We start from the raw sequence: 22,273 nt of genomic DNA, 5'->3' as shown, positions 1-22,273 counted from the left end.
CATCCTAGACACACATCAGTGTGTACCCCAACAGATATACAGGGCATTATACCACGCTGCAAAGCATGGAAAAAACACTGTTTAAGCATCATACACAAGTGTGCACCCCTCCAGACATGCAGACGGATATTTCTTCATTCAAGCATCGTTGGGAGTGGACACACTGCCAGCCTTAGCACACACAACCACCAAAGAAGAAGGCCAATCTTAAATACCTCACTCTACGCCCACGACAGCAAAGAGCTCTTCACTATCGTCAAGGAGTTCTCCAACCCCAGCACCGGCACCAACGACATCACTCCGTCACAGGACCTCTGCGACTCCCTCGCCTCGTTTTTCCACCGCAAGATCGCCGACATCCACAACAGCTTCGGCGCCCCACCCACGCACCCAACCGTCGAACCAACACCCCCCACCGCCACCCTTCGCACCTGGACCACGGTGACCACCGAAGACACAGCCCGCACGATGAACACCATCCACTCCGGATCACCGACCGACCCCTGCCCACACCACGTCTTCAACAAGGCCGACTCCACCATCGCACCCCAACTCCGGAACATCATCAACGCCTCCTTCAACACCGCCACCTTCCCGGAGAGCTGGAAGCACGCCGAGATCAGCGCCCTCCTGAAGAAACCTACAGCTGACCCCACCGATCTCAAAAACTTCCGCCCCATCTCGCTCCTCCCTTTTCCTGCTAAAGTCATCGAGAAGATCGTCAACAGACAGCTGACCGCCTTCCTCGAGACGAACGGATCCCTCGACCCCTCGCAGTCCGGCTTCAGAGCCAACCACAGCACCGAGACCGCCCTCATCGCAGCCACCGACGACATCCGGACCCTGCTCGACAAGGGGGAAACAGTGGCCCTCATCCTCCTGGACCTCTCCGCTGCGTTCGAAACGGTCTGCCACCGCACCCTAGTCCAGCGCCTCAGCAACATCGGTATCCAAGAGAAGGCACTGGAGTGGATCATCTCGTTCCTCGCCGGAAGAACACAAAGAGTCCGCCTCCCCCCGTTTTGCTCCGAGGCCACCAAAGTCATCTGCGGCGTCCCGCAAGGATCTTCACTCAGCCCCACCCTCTTCAACATCTACATGAAACCTCTCGCAGCCATCGCACGCCAGCACAACCTCAACATCATCTCTTACGCCGACGACACCCAGCTGATCCTCTCCCTCACCAGAGATCCCGACACCGCCAGAACCTGCCTACACGAAGGGATGAAAGACATCGCCGAGTGGATGAAGGACAGCCGCCCGAAACTGAACTCGGACAAGACGGAAGTCCTCATCCTGGGATCTTCGCCCTCCACCTGGGACGACTCCTGGTGGCCCCCAGCCCTGGGCACCGCACCCAAGCCAACTGACCACGCACGCAACCTGGGCTTCATCCTGGACCCCTCCCTCTCGATGACCAGACAAGTCAACGCCGTCTCCTCATCGTGCTTCAACACCCTGCGTATGCTTCGCAAGATCTTCCGCTGGATCCCGACCGAGACCAGGAAGACTGTCACCCAGGCACTCGTCACCAGCCGACTGGACTACGGAAACGCCCTCTACGCCGGAACCACAGCCAAGCTACAGAAAAGACTCCAGCGCATCCAGAACGCCTCCGCCCGACTCATCCTGGATGTCCCCCGACGCAGCCACATCTCCAGCCACCTGAGGAACCTGCACTGGCTCCCCGTCGACAAGAGGATCACGTTCCGGCTCCTCACCCACGCACACAAGTCTCTCCACGACCTGGGCCCCAAGTACCTCAACGACCGCCTGACCTTCTACACGCCCACCCACCAGCTACGGTCCACCAGCCTTGCCCTCGCAGCCGTACCACGCATCAGAAGAGCCACCGCCGGAGGAAGATCCTTCTCTTACCTGGCTGCCAAGACTTAGAACTCCCTCCCCATCCACCTTCGGCTGACCCAGGACCATCTCGCCTTCAGGAAACAACTCAAGACCTGGCTGTTCGAGCAGTAGCATACCCCTCCCCCCAAGCGCCTTGAGACCCTCCCGGGTGAGTAGTGCGCTATACAAATGGCATGATTGATTGATTGATTGACTCTGCAAAAACACACACACACACACACACACAAAAACATCGAACACAAGCACCAACTAATTACATGCAACCATCACGCATTACATAAAGGTCAACAGAACTGGCATAAAAGGCCTAGAAAAGAAACGGAGACAAATACAGCTTGTAACACACCTCAACCCCCACAGCAGGAGTGACACAAAGCACGAACTGCACAATCTTGCACGACACGTTTATAAGTATGTTTCCAAGATGGCCACTTCCAAAGTATACTCAAGCAGTTTTATCAAGTAAAGGAGAAACCAAGCCGAGGAGGAGCGAGTAGGCTGAGGGAAGTCTCATTGTGTGAATGAAGGTGTGAGATGCGCGAAGGCCTCAGGCCAATGCTGATATCCATATGTCCCACGTTGGAAACCAGACCCCTTTAGAGGCGATCTGACAAAACTAAGAAAGGGTTTTCTGTCAGTTGCCTGCACACTGCTCCTTAAGCACGTGAGCCATCCTCTGTCTCGTCCTTGATCACATACACATACCATAAGCAGAATAATACCTTCCACCTCTTTATCACACACCAAAAGACATGTGAAGCACGTCATTTGCAGATTTGAATTCAGAGACTAAAACAGATAGCTTTTTTAAAATATATTTTTCCACTCGCAAGAGATACATTCCCACCTGGGGGCATGGGGTGGTACTGCAGAGAAATCGCTGTCACAGAGCCCCTCCCACCTCTTGGCCTTTGAAGGTCATAGATGGAGATGGAAGATAGACTCCGGTTGAGGCACAGGCAGGTTCCAGCGCTCCTCCCTGAGAAATTCAGAGTTCACGCCGCGCTTCCCTCCAGCCATAGCAAAGTCAGAGACCTCTTCCTACAGCTCAGGAGAGGTCACACAACCTCAGGCGAACCCTATGAGATACTCCAAAGGCCTCCACTACAACCTTGCAACGGTCACCTCACCTCTATTCGGTAGCTATGGTAATGTCACAAACTGCTCTCTGTCATGTGGACTTTGCAGAATCAGGAGGACGTAAATACCTCTTTTCCCTTCAGATAAGGAAATGTTTCAGACACCCCACAGGCCTCTAAACTACACGTTGAGTCGTGATAGCCTCTTTACCCTTCAGAAATAGAAGATGCTGCAACACCCCCCCCCCCCCCCCGGCCTTCTAGAAATTGGAATATCAGGGCCGCGTCCCCTCCAGGTATGAGGTTTTCCATAAGCCATACGGTCCTCTAAACAATGAGGTATTAAAGCCACTTTCTGCAATTTCTCCAGAAATGAAAGAGTGTCAGAAGATACACAGCCAGGGTAACCTTACAGCCTCCCCCCCCACACTCCCCCCCCCCCCCCCCGATTTAGGAATGTTTCAGCAGCCCTACAGCCCTGTCGTAGAGACCCTGCGACCATGGGGTCTCATGGTAAACAATTCCGCCTGTATGAATACGAACTATCCCATTTCCTGTCATGGGAAAGTCAAGAATCGTGGTCCCTACTTTTCCTTTGCCAGTAACTCTGGCCCCAAGAACGTCACATTCAGCCCCAGTGGACTACATGGAGGTGTGCCACACCGTCCCAGAGGTAGGTGCCGGTCTGCAGACCATTAAAAAGCATTTAGCACAATACTTCCTTCCCCTGTACCAAGCCCTGTGGTTATGTGAGCCTGCGTGAAGCACCCACTGAAGGAATGAGGTTATCAGGAAACAGAGGAAACCCCACAGCCCACTTGCCAAAAGCAATGATGGCAATACATGCCCAGGCATGCCGGGGTAGTGAGGTTGGTAGACACGGGCAAGGCTTGGCAAACCAGACAAGAGCAGCCAGATGGATCAGAGGAGTGAGCGGCCCAGCTAATAACACTAAAGTTCAGCTCAAGTCATAGCAGCAGAGGGCGGCTCGGAAAATAACTTGACAGGGAGGCCCAGAAAACTCCAGGCAGACCCAGCAGATTTTAGAAAATGCAAGCTTAGCAGATCACAAGAAAGGGATGGCCAGCAGAGAGGTCAGCCCAGGAGAGCACATGATTGGGCCGCCCTGCAGACCACAAGAGAGCTCAGTCTAGCCCACGACAGGAGAAGCAGTACAGCAGACCACAGGCGAGGTAGCGCAGCAGATAACAAGAGAAGATGCCCACCAAAGAGCAAACGAAGGCAACGAAGCAAAAGTCAAGACAGGGCATCCTAAAAAGTGTCAAAAACAGGGTATCCCAAGAATAGGCAATAAATAGATGGTAATCTAAGAAGAGGCAAAAGGGGGCAAAGCATCCAAAATGAAAGAGTGGGGCAACCCAGTAAGTACAGAATAATGCAGTTCGACAGAGTGCAGCGAAAGCTGGACCGGCAGCGGCAGGACCAAGGAGAGGGAGTCCGTGTGCTGTGAATGTGACAAAACCAAGGGTCTAGAGAGGATATCGCCGAGACGAAGTCGGAAGCATTGTCTGTAGCGAAGCCAGGAAGGGACATGCACTTAATGAGCAAGGACAATCAGACAATGAGAGTCAGGTCAGTAGAGGACAGAGCACTGTGAGCAACCATACGCCGGTATGCTTTGGCACACTCATGGACGGACAGGTCAACAAAACTCAGAAAAATCAGATACGTTTTTCTGTGAAATTCACGACAGGTCCAACCTGGCAACACACATCGTATATTAAAATACTTCCGGACTACAGTGAAAGCGTCAGTGCACGTAGGAACTAAGTAGGTGTGGGTAGATGACAGTGCAGGCTGGAACAGCCGAGGTGCCTTGTGAAAACGTCACAGCAGAGAAAATGGTCAAACCTTTACATAACACAGAACAGCTGACTATAACACGGCTCTGGGTCACTGCACATCCAGGTCTTCCTCTGGTAGTACTATACGAGACAACCATACGTAGGCAGGGCAACCTAACTACATATATCATAGAGCAAATAAAGACATCCCACACAGGTGGCGAGCAGAACACGAATGCACCTAGAGCTGCCCACCTCGGAACAGCAGGGGTCGAAACAGAATGACAGGAAAGCCCAGCCCCTACAACACAGACAGGACCCATCCGTAAAGTCCCAGCCCAGCCGCAACAGAGGCAGAACTTTACCCTGAGCAGCCCAGAAGCAAAGCCTGCATAGTGCAGACGGCTACCAATCCCACTGCGGGAGGACTTGGGACAGCTCCCGGCAGACTGAGCAGGCCTGCCAGCAACAGTGTGCAGAGCGCGGAGTTCAGCACCTCGAGGTCGGACAGCGCCCTGCGAGGCAGGGTGCACTGAGGGAGCAAGCTTCCAAAACCTGGCGGTGCCCAGGCTTTCCCAGAGCAGTGGACACATGCGGCTGCCGTCTTAAAAGCACAGTTCACGTCCCTTTCATGGAATTGTGATTTTAATGATGATGTTCCTCTGGGGTAGCCGAGGACACTCGCCATGCAGGCGCGACTCCCAATGTCATTGATTACCTCAGATTGCTCTGATCTGCTTGCCTCCACATCACGTCAAGTGCTAACAGTCCATGTTCGGCGCTTGCTCCATTCAACCTCAACAGACTCCATGGCTAGTGGCCATTCTAAACACACATCCCGATGGGTCTTCTCGCCCCTTCCAAAACCCAGTACGCATCATTGTCCGCATCGCGCCATAGCCCTTTCACTTCTCGATGCCTGATCCCTTCAAATTGCATGCCCAGTAGCAATGCCAGCGTTCCCTGACACACTTCAACTTGTGTCCAGCTTCCATGTTCACACAATAGCGGTGCCTCTCGGTAAAGTGCTGGCCACCATTCTAAGCTCTGAAGCGCATGTGATGCTTGCCCGCATGCAAGGGAAACACGTATTCGAGCGGCCAGATGCCCCCAGCGCAGAAGCAGACAAGGCTTGTAAAGCAGCAGGCACAGTGGTCAGTCAGTTTCCGCCGAATGTTGTGCGGAGAGAGGGGTAACCATCTCAGTCATATTCAGCTAGTGTCCCTGCTTCTACTGTTGTTTCCGCCTAGAAACACTGGGGTGACTGTATGTCCTCCTGTCTACGCAGGGCCATGCTCTTCCACTCACCTTGAGACTGATTTCTGCATCCCACCGCCACCCTTCAAATCTGACGCCGCGTGGCACGCTCACTAGCAGAGCCTGCCTCTGCTGCTGTCTGCTTTCTCCTCGGTCTGTTCTGATGCCCCCCAACATCACACAAGCTGCTGGTGTCTGTACTACTACCCGTGCATGCCTGTCAGCCCTGCGTCCTCCCCCCGTACACTGTGCCTGCCTGTTATTTACTGTTCCGATGTCCGTCTATAGCCGGCATTGATGCCACCCAGCTCCCGCTGCCGCCTTATCATTTTACCTTTACGCCACAAACTGCCTCCTCCCTCCTTCATACTAGTCCTCACCTGCTGCCTGCCCCCTCCCCCTGCCAGAGCCAGGTACGATGATGATACTGTAGTAAGTAGTCACCGCGATCAAGCGCCGCCTTCGGTCCTCGTCGCGGCTTCTTTCTGGGGACAGGGACACTGACCTTGAACTATGGCCTTTGCTGGGCTAGCCGAATCACTGTTTGATGCCTACATTAACCCAGTGCCCGTCTTGCAAATAGCGTCTTGCTCTAGTGGTACTCACTATAACCCGGGGCTATATGCTCTTTTTGAGCCTGATGCCTGTGCTGGATTAGAGTATGCTGCTCACATAACTCTGTACTGCCAGTGCTGGGCTAATGAGTGATGATGTAGCACTCACAGGAACCTATTCTGCCTACTCTACATTAACACGAGACGTTGTACTGATCTTGAGCCTACTCTGTCTGTGCTGGGTTTGGGAGGGATGTAGTGCTCGCACTTGACCTGTGCCTGCTCGCCGTGTGCCCGCTCTGTAGTAAAGCAGCAGTATAACACGCTCCCTCTGCTGGGTTAGGGTGTGACGCTCTGGCACTCAAAGGGAGCCGGTGCCTATGCTGCTTGTGCTAACTTATGATGGTATGGCCCTTCACACCGAATGTGTACCTGTCGGAGTTAGTATATGAGTAGTGGTACTCACAGCGAACCTGTGCTTTGCTGCATATGCTGGGTTGTGATATTATGCTGTAGTCCTTTCGAGTTTGTTCCTGTGCAAGATTAGAGCATGCTGCCATAGCACTGATCATGAACCTTTCTCCGGCTAGGATGTAACGCAGCGGTACTCATTCTAACAAGGAATAAACGGGTCTGGCCATCCTGTGTCTGCTGCATATTCCAGGTCAGTGTTAAGCGATAGTTCTCACCTTGAGCGTCTCCTGCGTCTGGTGGTGCCCAACCTTACACTGAACCCTATGCCTTCCCACTGTCGCCTTCATTAAGTATACTGATGGTGGTACTCACCTTGAGCCGGTGCTCCCTGTGTCTGCTGCCCCCCTGCTGCCGAATCCGCTGCCGCTGTGCTGCTCCAGGACACACTCAAGAGCAGAGCCGCCAGGTACCAAATCATAGTCCCTGCGGGCAGCAGTGGGGAGCCTCATGCCTGTCAGGGCCGTCCCTGGGCCCGCGAAGCCCCCGGGAGCCAACGGTGCCGCCGCCTGCCCCGTTCCATCACTGCCCGGCCGGGCTGCCCGCTCCGAGCCCCGCTCTCAGCCCTCACAGGCAGCTCGGCCTTAGCCGGCCCCTATACTTCTGCGCCCGCCCCCGCCGCGCCATCATTGGCTAAACCCGCCTACCTAACAACATCATTGGCCCGCTAACTATAGCCAAGGGCGGGCATTGGCCCTGAGCTCCGCCACTCTAAGTGTGCCTGGTCTGGTTCCTTGCTAAGATAACGACAGCCCAGTCAGGCCCCGGAGCCAGCGTACACGCCCCCACCGCGCGACAATTGGACCGTGTTGTTCGTGCGTGGGCGGGCATTGGCTCCCACCGCCGCCACTCGTAGAGACCCCAGTCAAGGTGCGTTGGAGGGTGCAAAGCAGAGGCAGCCGCAGAATCATGCGCATTGAGGGGCGCGGGAGGGATGGGGGAGAAAGAAGGGGTTAGCGAGGAGGAAAGGCTAAGGAGGGGGAAGATAGAAAGAAGAGCAATAGAGGGAGGGAGGGGGAACGCAAGGAATGACATCATCTCATGGATCCCCCTCTACCTCCTCCCACACACGGCAGCGACCTGGATGACGAGGCTCGGAACTCAGGGACCACCCACCGCTTACCTGGCAGGACAGTGGTGCCTAGAAACTACCTTCCAGTGCCAAGCCAGTGACAGCAGGCCGAGGACACTCGCCGCGAAACATCCAGAACCAGCAAGATAGAGATGACTGCCCCATTTTGTGCAAGGAATACCGAGATCACCTATCAAGGCACATGGACTTTAGGGTGGACACAATTTCCCCCTGTGAGTCTGAGCCTTGGGAGGCCGGGTTTTAAGGTTGAGTCTGCTGCCGGTGCCGCGTTACTTTCTCCCATCTTCCCCAGGTAATTACAGCAGGCGGAGGGGGCATCAGGAGAGAGAGAGAAGGAAAGAGAGATGAGTGTTGGGAGAGATGAGATGTTGCTAGAGAAATGAGATGTTGCTGGAGCTGGTTTTTGTTCCAAGTCCAGCACTGGACACAACATACAGAGGCATCTAATTGGGGACACCTGTCCCTCCCCCTCCCATTAATAAAAAGCAATAGTAGATATTCTGAAACTACAATGCAAGTCAGAGTAATGCTAAGTTCTGAATCACTTTCAAAGGGCGGTGGGCAAGCAGGAGCTACTGGGCCCAACTGTGGCGGGCTGTAGCCCTTTATTCTTGATTTACTGGGGCTTGACCTACATTTGACTTTGAATAAATTGGCCAAGTACTACCCCTTTAGCACTTCACTCTCAATGGTAGTGTCGGTCAAGAAGTTCAAGGCTTTTCTGGGGGTAGTTGGGTGCAAGTTATACACAGACTCACAAATCGAAGCAGCATGCACAGCAACCTCAATAAATAAATGACAAGCCAGATACGTGCTTTTATGAAAAAAAATAGTATTTATATACTAACATAAAGTAAAACACAACGCACAACAAATAGTACAAACATTCGTACTAATGTCAGCACTCTAGCGTTGTCCAGGTACGTCCACGAGTCCCACTTCCCTGACACTGGTGCTCCAGCAGCGTACCAACAACAGATACTCCACTACCATATACTCACCTGGGCCCATAAAACACACGATTGAGTAAACCTCTGGAGTCAAAGTTTACATATATTTTCTATAATTTCAGGACTGGTTATTTGGTACCTTTGTTCATCTCAAACTAACCCTTTCACTGATCAATTAGTTCTTTCCTCTGGTTGATGGACCATTAGTTGAACTAGTTGATGGTGACAATGTACATAACTCTAACATTTCTATATTTAAAGTAAATAATCACAGACTCAGGAAGGTTTAAAATCTTTATCTAAATTTCAAGCGCATGTGAACTATCTCAAATACACAGTGCAGTCACCATCATCCTTAGGAGAGTAAATTCAATAAATTAATCATCAAACATATACTTTAGATTCATGCAATGATCAATTAACAGAAAGGGAGAGGACAAGGAGAAAAAAAATCTGCAAATTGCGTGAAAATATAGTTACCAAGAATGGTGTGAAGACCAACCCCCTGGCCAAAGGGCTGGTAAGGGTCCCCCGGGATAGATCAGGTGACAAAGACTCCAGGATAGTTAACCTCTCTCGAATACTGATGGTTGCACCGCACCCCTCTCTGACACTCTCTTCCTCCCCGAGATTCTTCAGCGATCTTCTTATCTAACTCAATTAAATTAGGATAGAAGGTTCTGCATTCAGCATCTCACAGCATCTCTCACAGCCTCAGTATCTTCCGCAGCAACAACAGCATCCCAAAATCTCGAACAAACTCACTAAAGCTATCTCAATTATACCTTTTGTTCTTCATGTACCACCCAGTAAAGTTTCAATATCGTAAAAATACAAAATCTGATTGGTCAGGCAAGGGGGAGGATCATCACACCATGCTTACATGTCATCTAAATCAGTTTGACCATTGTTCACAAACCTATCCCCTTAGTTTGTATTCATAATTTTATTTCACACACGCATTCACATTTTATTTGCAATATTATTTTAACAGTCTCAACACAAGTCCACATCGTTGAACTTTTCACCATCTGTTCCCAGGGTATAATACTTTGCAACCTTGGCTTCCGCTCAACATTTATGTCATCATTTCGGGTTAACTTCCAGTGACATCCGCAGTTTTCCTTTTACTCAGCTTTCTTCAGTTTTACATGAGAGGCCCAAATACTCACTAGTGATCAAGTCAAAAGACAGATGTTACTTTCACAAATAAAATGGTCGCACTGTACACCACCCACGTCTATTTTATCCCAGTTTATTGATTAGACTCATCCCTGCGTTAGCTTTAGTAAAAACCACTCAATTTAGTTCCATGGGAGTCTTCAAGGGTCTGTAAAATCTGTCTCTCCTCTTGATCCGGTGTCCCCTAAACGTTTGGGGGACAGCCTGGAGGTCCTGGAACCCTACATAAGGCATGTCCTGGATGTCTCTTTTAAGACTGGCATGTTACCTGGGGTATGGAAACAGGCAGTGGTGCTCCCCCTTCGGAAGAAACCTCATATGAGTTTTGAGGCGTTAGAAAATCTACGGCCCATCTCTCTCCTGCCTTTTATGTCTAAAGTGGCTGAGAAGGTGGTAAATGCCCAAATCATGGAATATGTGGAGGAGGCAGGGCTACTCCACACCACGCAGTTCGGCTTTAGACCTCGCCATTCGACGGAGTCTGCCTTACTGATGGCAACAGAGCATCTGAGACAGGGTGTAGATGAGGGGCAAACGATGGCCTTGATCCTGTTGGACCTCAGCGCGGCGTTCGACACTGTAGCACATTCCACCTTGCTACAGTGTCTGAACAGAGGTGGCATCGCTGATACTGCGCTGAGGTGGATCCAGGCCTTAACTGGCAGGGGCTTCCAAGTGAGGCAAGGAGATTGCTACTCTAAAAGGGTTTCTTTGGGCCAGGGTGTGCCTCAGGGCTCGTCCCTGAGCCCGACCCTTTTTAACTTGTATGTAGCGCCTGTTGCCTCCATTGTAAAGAACTATGGCCTTCAGATAGTATCCTATGCCGACGATACGCAGCTGGTCATCTCCCTGTCGCACGCGCCCTGTCTTGCGGCAGATAGTTTCCGGTCGTGTATGAAAGATCTTGCCGACTGGATGGCTATGAACTGTCTGAAACTTAATGGCAGCAAGACAGAGGTGCTTGTGGTGGGGAGAGACCAGTCTGCTTGGTCGTCGGCATGGTGGCCATCCTGTCTGGGGCCGACCCCCACCCCCTGTCAGGAGGCAAAAAACCTGGGGGTGTGGTTTGATGCGGGTCTCACCTTTGGGCCCCAAATCAACCGTGTGGTGGGTATGTGCTTTAGAGTCTTAAAAAGGCTGAGGAAAATTCTGGAACTGTTGCCCACGGAGGCCCGTAAAACCCTGGTACATGCACTGGTGACCGCAAGGTTGGATTATGCGAACCTGCTGTACCTGGGGGCACCTGGGAAAAGCTTCGGTCGCCTTCAAGTGCTGCAGAACGTGGCAGCACGCCTGATCCTCAGGATGCCCAAAAGGGCGCCCTCGATGGAGGCCTTGCAGAGGCTACACTGGCTCCCCGTGAGGAGCAGAGTAGAGTACAAGGCCCTTTGCACCTGCCATCGTATCTTGAATGGCAGGGCACCTCGGCCACTGCAGAGCCTGATTGAGCCCTATGAACCTGCTCGAGCATTAAGATCTGCGGGTGGGGGACTGTTAAAAATCCCCATGGTGAAGAAAGCCCGCATGGGAGGAAGATCGTTCAGGTACTTAGCGGCAAATCATTGGAACAAACTTCCAGTGGAGCTACGACTAGAACCGGCTGAAACTAGGTTCCGTGCTAAATTAAAAACATACTTATATGTCAGGTAGAATGCTCGCCCCTCAGTTAAAATTCTAGCTTCCGCCTCTCTCACCATAGCGCGGGGACACGCCGGTGTGCGTAACTCAGCGCTTTACAAATGCCCCTATAATTATTATTATTATTTTAGTATCTTCTGCTCATGCGCAAGAATTTCCCGCCAAGCAATAGCTCGTCATACTGCGTAGATGCAGTTGATGCATGCGCAGTAAAGATTTCCCGTTTAGAGCGGTATTAGTCCTTTGTTCATGTTATTCTTGTTAGCAAACACATAAGCAAGCTTCACTAACCAGTGTATTCATGTGGTGTGCATTAGTTTAACAAAAAAAACAATTTTAATAACTTGTTAGTTAAAGGAGTGGATTGCTTCAGAGCAAGTCTCTTTTCTATGAGTCCTTGCTCCATCAATCCCTTCAATGATGGCATTTTGAGCCATCTCAAAATTACCCATCCCAAACAGATGCCATCTTTCAGCATTTCTCACTCTCCTCCTTTTCTTTGTTAGTTTCATCTTTGTTTTCTAAATCTTCCATCTCTTTATATATCCTTCCTTTTATTTTCTCAATTTGTATCTCCTCATATTCTCTCTTTTCTTTCCCATTCACTTCATATCTTTTTCCTTTTCCTTTGTTTCTGCAACATTTGCACCAAATCATTATTGCTAAAACTATTATTGTTATACCAACTATTGAAAACATTATTTGACCTTAAATACTTTTCCCTAAGGTAGAAAACCAAATCCCTATTGAAGAGATACTCTTTGTTAGTCTTTCTCATACACTGTCAACCTCCAGTGGTTTCAAATCTTCTTGAAGTCTTGTAATATTATTAATATACCCTCTCATTTCCTCACTCTTATCAGGAATGTAAGTGCAACAATGTTGGACTTTAAGCATTCTACAGTCCCTGCCCTCTTTTGCCACTAAAATATCAAGCGCAATTCGATTTTGTAAAACCCATAGACCTAATTGCAACAATTTCAGTATTTATCATCAAGAAACCCCCAACAGTATCAGTCGAGAGACTATCAACTACTGTTGACAATTTACAAATTCTATGTGAATTCAGAATGACTCCCACTGAAGGTATCAGTGCACCAAATATATCACCTATTATTTCTGAAAAACTAGCTCTCTTTCTTCGTGTTAGTCCATTAGTGTTTTCATTGTGTACAGTGATTCTTTTTACATGATACATTTTCGGTAATACTATTCTAAAGTAGCAGCGTCCATACCACCGTGCAGGCAACTTATAATAAGCATTATTCCCACACACATAGTAAACCCCAGGAAATACTGGATCCGTTTCCCCTTTTAGTCCCCTACCTCTCAAAATTAGGAAGTTATGTTCACAGTCACTGGAACCAATAAATATGTTTTTATAATCTGTCTTTAACCTATGGAGACAGGTTTCCCCTTTCTTCACAAAGTCCAGGGACATCGCAGCATGAGCCTTGCCAGCTGTATACATTCCCTCTTTCCCAGCCCATGGCGGTACATGGGTTTTCTGTTCAGCAGCTTTCTTTTGGAAATCCTGCCTCCTTACCTCAACTAAATTCAAAAACACTTTCTTTTCTTCACGTAATATACATGTTAAATTATTCTTGTGTGTCTTGACTTTATCTATTGATTTTTATCGTTAAGAAAAACTCACCCATTAAATGTGCATCCTGACTACTACTGGATTCATATTCTTTCGAATAGGAAGCTCTGGAAATACTACATCTAAGTTTGAATAATAATACTGAAGTTTTCCTGTTGCATAAAACAGACTTGCTAGAACACTACATGATATACAATATGTTAAAGGTAAATGGTGATAAGTAACTCCCTCTGATACTGACGCTGGTAATTTCGTACAGACATAACAATCACTAATCTCCATTGTATCTACATATTGAAATAACAATTTTGTAAAAACATTTAAAGAAGTGTCCTTATCTAATACTGTGTGATGAAAATCTGTCTCATCTGCTGCTTCTAATTCTACTATGTCTCCTTTTATTGTAGCTGTCTTCTCATTATTAACTGTATCATTATTTTTACTTGTTATTATCAAATAAGGCACTGCCACTGTTAGAAATGATCACACTGAAATTACGAATAAAATACTGCATATGCAAGCTCTATAACATCTTCGTGTTAAACTTTGTTTCGGTTGCTCAGTGACTTTATTTCTTGTCATTTTAATCTGAGAAGATATTTTCTCTTCTTTCTTTCTTCACTTGCACATTCAAGCTCTTGTTTTTAAGGTGGTCTCAATTTTCTTTCATCAATCCGTGTAGCATCTACTTCTTCTGATTCCTTACTTAAATCTAAATTTTCAAATTCTTCTAATATTACATAGGTTCACTCAGGGGCCTTGTATTTATTGTTTAACATTCTCAGTCTTGGGCTTCTTCGTGTGTTTCTCACAGTTGACTGTTTAGACTGAGTTTGACTAGTAACCTTATTCACTTGCTCTGATCTTTTGTTTGTTTTTCTCAGATAGTATCTCAGTCTTTTCACTCTACCTGGCCAGTTATCACCCTTTCTGACCCTTTTAACTTGAACTGCACTTTCACCTTATCCGTCTTTTTCTAGAGTTCTTTTATTTTCAGTATGTCTAGGCACAATCCGTTCTTGTTCTGAATCACTCTCTACCTGTTCTTGTTCAGCTCTTATTATTGTTATTTCATCCACCTGAACTTGTTCTTTTTCCTCTATCTGGTCCTGTTCGGGTCTTATTTCAAATGTATCTTCTTCTTCTTCTGCCCGAACTTGTTCTTCTTCTCCTAACCGGTCCTGTTCAGGTCTTACTACAATTTGCTCTTCTGCTGCTTGAACATGTTCTTCTTTTCCTGTCTGTCCCTGCTCAGGTCTTTGAATTGTTCTGTTTGCTTTTGCCTGAGTAGATTCTTCTTTCCCTGTCTGGTCCTGCTCAGGGTCTCGAGTAGCTTTGTTCACTTCTTCCTGAACGTGTTCTTCTACACCTATCTGATCCTCACTACTTTCCTGTCTCTCTAATCTGGTTCTTCTTGTCTGCATAATAGCTTCAGGTATGTCAATCACTGGTATCCATTCCTCCTGACTTGTGCTCGGTTGTTCCTCGTCTAATACTTCAGAATCTACCATTCTAGATTCTTCGATTTCACAACCTTCAGCTGTTTCAACTGGTTTACTCAGTTGCTGTTATTCTTCAGTAGGGCCTGTAACTCTTTCGGTATGACTGGCATGAGTCTAATTGGGTAAACCTGCACACTTCACTGCTGTGGTAGTGACCAGTATGACTAGACATGGTTTATCCCACCTGGGTGCTAGGCACAACTTTCTTGCGTGTTTCTTCACTACCATCCAGTCTCCACGATTCAAATCATGCGCCTGTGTTGGCTGACTGGCAACTGCGTATTCTCCAACCTTGTGAGAGACAGAACGCACTAGGTCAGCCAATCCTTTGCAATAGTCTAATACCAGATCATCAGTTATATTAATCAATTTATGTCCAGGAATACATGCTTGTCTCATTGCCCTTCCCATGAGTATCTCCTGTGGACTCAATCCTGTTTTTCTGTCAGGAATACTTCAGAGTCCCATCAACACAAGAGGCAATGCATCTGACCATTTCAGTGATGTGGATGCAGACACCTTCCCTAACCTTGACTTGATTGTGTCATTTAGTTGCCCAACCACTCCAGAAGCCTCTTCACAGTATGCACAGTGCAGTTTCTGTTCAATAGTGAATGCTTCACAGATTAATCAAATTATTTTATTATTAAAATGAGGTCTTCTATCTGATTCCGAAGTTACTGGGAAACCGAAACGAGGAATCAACTCTCTTAACAGCAGTTTAGTAACTGTTAGACTGTCATTTCTCCTAGTGGTATATACCTCCACCCATCATGAAAACAAACACACTATGACAAGGGCGAACTTCATTCTGTTGCTTGGAGGCAACTCTATGAAGTCAAGCTGCAGTCTCGTGAATGGTCCTTCTGCCTTTCCAATTTTTCCCCAACTAACCACTGTCTTTCTGCCTGTATTTAACTGCTGACAGATCAAACATCTTTGGCAAAGACTCTCTGCAACTACCCTGAACTTTGGATTGTACCAAGTCTGTCTGAATGGTCTAATCATTGCGTCCCTTCCAAAGTGTGTACCCATGATACATTTGTGCCATTTGAGAGAGTAAGCAGTCTGGCATGACTGGTCTGCCCATACATCATCTTCTGTCCTTCTTTCACATCTTGACTTCATCCAGACTTCCTTTTCAACTGTCTAACCTCATCCCATGTTTCTAGAGCTGAGAAAAACATAAGTTGGCACCTGATTTCATTTGTTAATATTTTTCTGTTAAGTGCCATGTTATTTCTTGCACAATATTGAGCAATTTGTTCAGCGTATCTGTTACCTGCCACCACATAGTCATTTCCTGACTGGTGAGCAGCACACTTGACCACTGCTATTTCCTTTGGCAATTGTATTGCTTCCAACAATTCTTTCACATTTTGCCATTTCTTATATTAGATACTGAAGAAGTCTGAAGTCCCCTCTCGATCCAGAGCTGGCCAAAATCGTGCATAATCCCGAAACCATATTGAATGTCCTTGAATATGGTTATCCTCCAATTTTTTCACAATTTTACATGCCTTTTTTAAAGTCACCAATTCCGCTACTTGTTCAGACTTGACACCCGGTAAACAGGATGCTTTATTGACCCCCAATATTTTACATACAGCGTAAAGTGCACTGAGTCCTTCTTTCTCTGTTCTCATGCATGACCCATCTACAAATAGTTCATGATCAGATTCTTTCAAAGGTACTTCCTTTATATCTGGGAAGGGCTTAGTACACAATTCGGTCACATCCAATCATGATCCACTTCATCTTTCACTTCTTCACAACATGGGTCTGGCAATAATGTGGCATGATTCATCATTGTACATCTTATTACAGTCACATTTTCCGCTCCCAGAATCACTCTTTCATACTTAGTCATCCTACTACGGGTAGGGTGCTGTGTTCGAGTTCTTGTTAAAAGAATCTCTACTGAATATGGGACATAAACTTTGACTGGATGTTCCATCACAATCGATTCACTTTGTTCCAGACTCATACAAGTAGCAGCTACTGTTTTTAAGCAGCCAGGTAATGCTAAAGCCACAGGATCCAGAGTAGCAGAGAAATATACTACTGGACGTCAGCTTAATCCATGTCTTTGAGTCAAAACTGAAAGTGCATAACCTTCTCTCTCACAACAGAACAGTGCAAATTCTGTTGTATAATCAGGCATGCCTAAGGCAGGGGCCTCACACAGACAATTTCATAATTTCACAAACGCTTCCACGCACTCATCATTCCAGACAGTCGGATCCTTTGCTCTTTTCCAAGTCAATTGAATTTATGGTGTTGCCTGCAGGGAAAACCCAACTATCCACTGCCTACAGTACCCTACTACTCCGAGAAACATTCTCATCTCTTTTTGTGTCTGAGGTAGCTGCATTTGCTTGATTATCTTTATTGTATCTGGGGTCACTTTTCTAACTTCTCTTTCTATTTTGTGGCCTAAATATTTAACTTCTTGTTGGCAAAACTGCAATTTTTCTGGAGACACTTTGCGTCCTCCTTCAGCCAAATTGTTCAGTAATGCAATTATGTCAGTGACACAATCTTCTCGTGATTTTGATACCACCAGTAGGTCATCAATGTACTGAACCACTACTGAATCTCTGGGCATGACCAATGCTTCTAGACACTTTTTCAGGATTTGATTAAAAATCGAGGGGTTCTCTGTATACCCTTGAGAAACTCAGCACCATGCCAAGACACGATCTTTGAACCTAAAGGCGATTAAATATTGGCTGTCCAGGTGCAAAGGAATAGAGAAAAAGGCTTGGCATCAATCAATTACTGTAAACCAGCCTGCATTCCAGGGTATCTGATAAAGGATCACTGCTGGATTTGGCACTACTGGACAACAAGGTACTACAATTTTGTTGATCTTTCTCAAATCCTGCACTATCCTGTATTATCCGTTAGGCTTTTTAAGAACCCTTATAGGACTGCCCATTATTTCCTTTTAGATGCCTTGTTAAATCATTCGGTCAATTTCTGGAGCAACTTCAGCTTTCACTTCTGGACTCATTTTATACTGTTGTATGTATGGACAAACTGCACCATCCTTCACCGTCACTTTCATTGGATCTACATTTGACATCAGCCCAATATATTTTCCTGTAAAATCCCACACTTCTGGATTCACTGTGGTTTTCAACTCTTCTGGTAATTCACTTTCACTCATCAATGAAAACATCTCATCTACTTCAACACCTTGTTTAGCGAGCATCATTTTATATATAACATCAGCATCAGGTGTTTAAAAAGAGACACCATCTGGTGTACAGTAGATCGTGCAATTCATTTTGCGCAATAGATCTCTTCCTAACAGATTTACTGGACTGGACTGGAATCGCAAACTACAAACCGATGCATATCTTAAAATTTTCCAATATGTACTTCCATTGGTTTTGGGATTGGGGTTCTAATTCTTTTGATTCAGCACTCCTACAACTTGGATAGATTCTCCCTAGAGGGGTAGGTTTGGGATGTCTGCTGTTCTCACAATAGACCGGGTAGCACCAGTATCCAATAGAAAAGTGATATCACTGCCTTCCACTTTCCCATCAATAAATAAACCTGACGGATCTGCCGGCAAGGATACACCAAGCATGCACTCCTCTTCCTCCCCTCTCAGGCACCGTCATTGCACAAAGTCCATCCTGTCATCATCATTCTGTAAAAAGTATTTTGTAACCACATAATTTTTCTTACCACTTTCTCCTTGAAAGCTTGCGTCTGCACTGTATTTTTGAGTGTTCTCAAAGTTTGGCATAGGAGCTGGTGGCACCTGATACTGTGGAGTAACTACCTGCTGTGACTGATTCATAACCACTTCATTCTGCATCTGTGGATTTAAATTTTGATTAGGCTCATTATTATTCTGAACGTTCTTATACTCGTTCTTCCAATGTCTAAGCTTTCCGCATGCATGCCAAGGAAACTTCTTCTTTGCTTCCTCTCTATTCATTCTTCCTCTTACTTTACCACCATTCGCCGGGTGATCATTCTGATTCTGCTCTTTCACCTGATTATCAGGCTGGGTATTCAATTTATTCTCCTGCTGTTCTGCCAATTTCACTTGTGCCCACATCATTTTCTCTTTTGGCTTTCTACGCCATGCCTCAATATAATCTCCGCAATACTTGCATACTTCAATATTTCGTCGATGATCTTGCTCTGCCAGCACAACATGTGTTGCTGAATCATCTGAATAATTCCGGTTTCAGTCCATACACAAACCGATACACAAAATGTCCCATATCCTTATCACCAATGTCCTCAAAACCACTATACTGCTTAAACACCTGCAATAACCGCGTATAATATGCATGTACAGACTCATTTGGCTCTTGAGCTGTTCTATCTATCTTTACCCAATCTGTTTCTTTAGGAGGGATTTTCCCTTTCAGAAAAGTAATTACTTGGTGATATTTCTTCATCACCTCCTCTGAGGGTGCTCCTGTTTTCTGGTCTTTAGCCTACTCTTCACTTGTCCCATCAACAGTGATCTTACACTCTGTCCATTAGTCGGCAGCTACCACAATATCAAATAAATCATCGAGATCCTTCAACAGAACCGTCAAAACTTTCACAAATCTTTCAGCCTGTTTGTACCATTCAACGGGTTTCTCCCTTAACCTAGGCAAATTGTTGGTAAATGACAACATATCCTCTCTGCTCCATGGAACATGAACATATCCACTACCAGGAACTTCTCTCATGGGACACAATCTCTGCCTTTTCTGATTCTTTTAGCAAGAATGTGGATGATGCTCCCTTTGCTTGTGCTTCCTCTTTTTTCCTTGTCCACCTAGTCCTCCACTTATCAATGTCTCCCCACATCTGCAAAATGTTCATTAACTCTTTTATCTGTAATCTTTTACCAGACACATTCATATTCTCCAAATCCTTGTCAGTAAACTCCACACAATATGGTTTCTGTAATAATTTTGAGCTCCCTATATCTACTCCAATCTTTGAAGCAACTTCTGTCACTCTCTCATGAAACAGTTTTGCATTTCGGGTTATACTCCTACATATAAACAACTCTTCATCATTGTAAAGGTTCAACCTTTCTATTTCCACATTTCCAGCTATCATCTCTTGTGTGTAGTTCCTATATTCCCAATAGGCTCTGCGCATTGGAATAATATAAACAGCAGCCTAGACGTAGGAGTGAGGTCGACTAGGTCTCTACTGACTATATTAGACTTAATTAGTTTTGCCAGCTAGCTCAGAGGTCACTAGAAACATTCTCGAATAAACAAGGAGGAGTTTAACTTCCCTGGATAGACAAGAAGGGATTAGCTTCTGACAACCATAAAACATGACAACTTTGTTCCCTCAGAATAAGAGTGTATCTCTAGAGTCGTGTGAAAACAATAGACAATTATTTTACTCAGTCAATCGTGCATACTTAGTTTCACCAGAGTGCAGAGAATAGAGAGACGGGCGCTTTCAATAAAAGGTGTTATTTATTGAGCAGTCTTCTTTCTCATGCAAGAGAAATGAATTGCCACAATTGCAATACTTAGTATAAAGTAAAGTGCGTACAGTAAAAGGAGTATTATGAAATAATACTGTAAAAGCATTGATATGGTTTCTGAGCCATATGATACTTTAAAATAGATAAAATATATACATACATATATACATTGACTAACGTACTCAACTGGTGCTTCTAAATACGCCTACCCCGGTGTACCTGACCTACGCCTAATACTTGGGAAGGAGTAAATAAGTAGCAGTTTAAGTTAAGTTGGTTTTGCCAAGAATCTGAATCAAGAATTCTCTTTAAGGGTTTAGTCAGCTCCGTACCTGGGTAATAGAAAGCAGGAGGTCTGGTATCTCTCTCTCAGGACTCGATATCCCAGCAACCCGCAAGGTCGGCTGAAAACACCGGAGCTGGATTTTCTCAGCTGGAGAAAAAGACAGCGTCTTTCTCAGTGCGTCAAAAGGGACGGGCGGCGTCCGTGGGCTCTCGCATCAGCTGGGCTCTCGGGCAAGTAGATAGCCTCTCTGCTGCAAACCACCGTGTGTTTGCTTAAGGCAACGTTGGTATATTTATACCTGAAAGGTGCCGGGTTTGACGTAAGGTTGGACATAAGACGTCACCAAGAACTAACAGTTCTTTCTGACTCTAGGAGTTCTTGTGCAAATCAAAACAAGAGCAGGGGGATTTCCCGGGCTGCTGGAGGCTTGGTTTGTTTAAAGAACGTGTTGTACATTCTAGGAGTCTAGAGGAGTAGCCATGCTGTATTCGGTTGCATGGGTTGTTACTAAATATGGATATGATTCATATGCCTTTATAAGGATATTATTTATTATAACCACATAAAGGCATAAATCAGGAATATCGAATTAGGGTCCTAGATAGAATTACAACACTTTCAACTCCACTTTTAATCTGTAAATATCTAAGATCTTTGGTGTTGAGCTTCGTTTTTTTATTCCATGTGCCCATCTTTCTAAATCTTCCGGAGTGACTGCTGTCAAGCCTCTGGTTCCTAAAAGTACCATAGACCCCTTTTCTTTCAGATTTCTGGGTGTACCTCTTCGGTGTTTCAGTTAAAGGTTCCCTTATTGGAAGGTGCATTAATGAAATGACTGAATCACACTCACTGGCCTGATCATGAGATATTATTACCTCTTTTCTGGCATAACTCAAAGGAATTGTTACCTATTGAGGTTTTGGGCAATTCATTTTATTTCCATATAACGGGATAACAGGACCTATAGTCGTTGGTGCTGTCAAATCTTCAGTATTTAAATTCAATTGACCTATTTTATGTACTACTTCCTCCCTAGTTTTACTTAAGGCTTCTCTCCCATTATCTTGAAGCAACTTATTAACTGACGTATCATGTAAAATTTGATGAATTAAGAGTGTTCTCATTACCGGTGCACTTGGGGTGACTCTACTGGATCTTTCTTGATATGGGGAGAATTTTTAGTAAAAAGTTACTCCAATAATTCGTCATCTGATTCACCATATCCTGTCACATTCATGTGTTTTGTTTTTTTCCTTACACTTATTCCCGACTGTTCGTCAGCCAATAACACTGGATATAAACCTTCTGATACCATATCTCTTCTCCATTGCTTCATCTGACCTTCGCGTGACTCATGCAGATATCTGGGAAATAATCCTCTATACCTCTTACCACCTCTGCATTTCTCTCGTTCCAATGACCCAGTCTCCCATTCTTCCAAAGCCTCATACTGAGTTAACCTAGGTCTTGCTTCCAAATCATTCATTCTCATTCTCAAATTCTGAAGA

At 46.2% G+C, this 22,273-nt stretch overlaps 1 protein-coding gene across 1 annotated transcript in view; it reads right to left on the bottom strand.

Annotated features, from left to right (window-relative positions):
* Positions 1-7,587, bottom strand: part of IGSF9B (immunoglobulin superfamily member 9B) — a 1,214,248-nt gene extending 1,206,661 nt beyond the window's left edge. The window contains exon 1 of the mRNA XM_078681939.1: positions 7,351-7,587. Within this exon, the coding sequence (XP_078538065.1) occupies positions 7,351-7,456 (106 nt within the window). The 5' untranslated portion in view covers positions 7,457-7,587. The remainder of the gene's footprint in view (positions 1-7,350) is intronic.
* Between the last annotated feature and the right edge of the window lie 14,686 nt (positions 7,588-22,273).

Source organism: Lissotriton helveticus, chromosome 3_1, assembly GCF_964261635.1.
Source record: "Lissotriton helveticus chromosome 3_1, aLisHel1.1, whole genome shotgun sequence".
Classification (NCBI taxonomy): Eukaryota; Metazoa; Chordata; class Amphibia; order Caudata; family Salamandridae; genus Lissotriton; species Lissotriton helveticus.
Note: the sequence above shows the minus strand (reverse complement) of the source record. Positions and strands in the feature narration are given on the sequence as shown.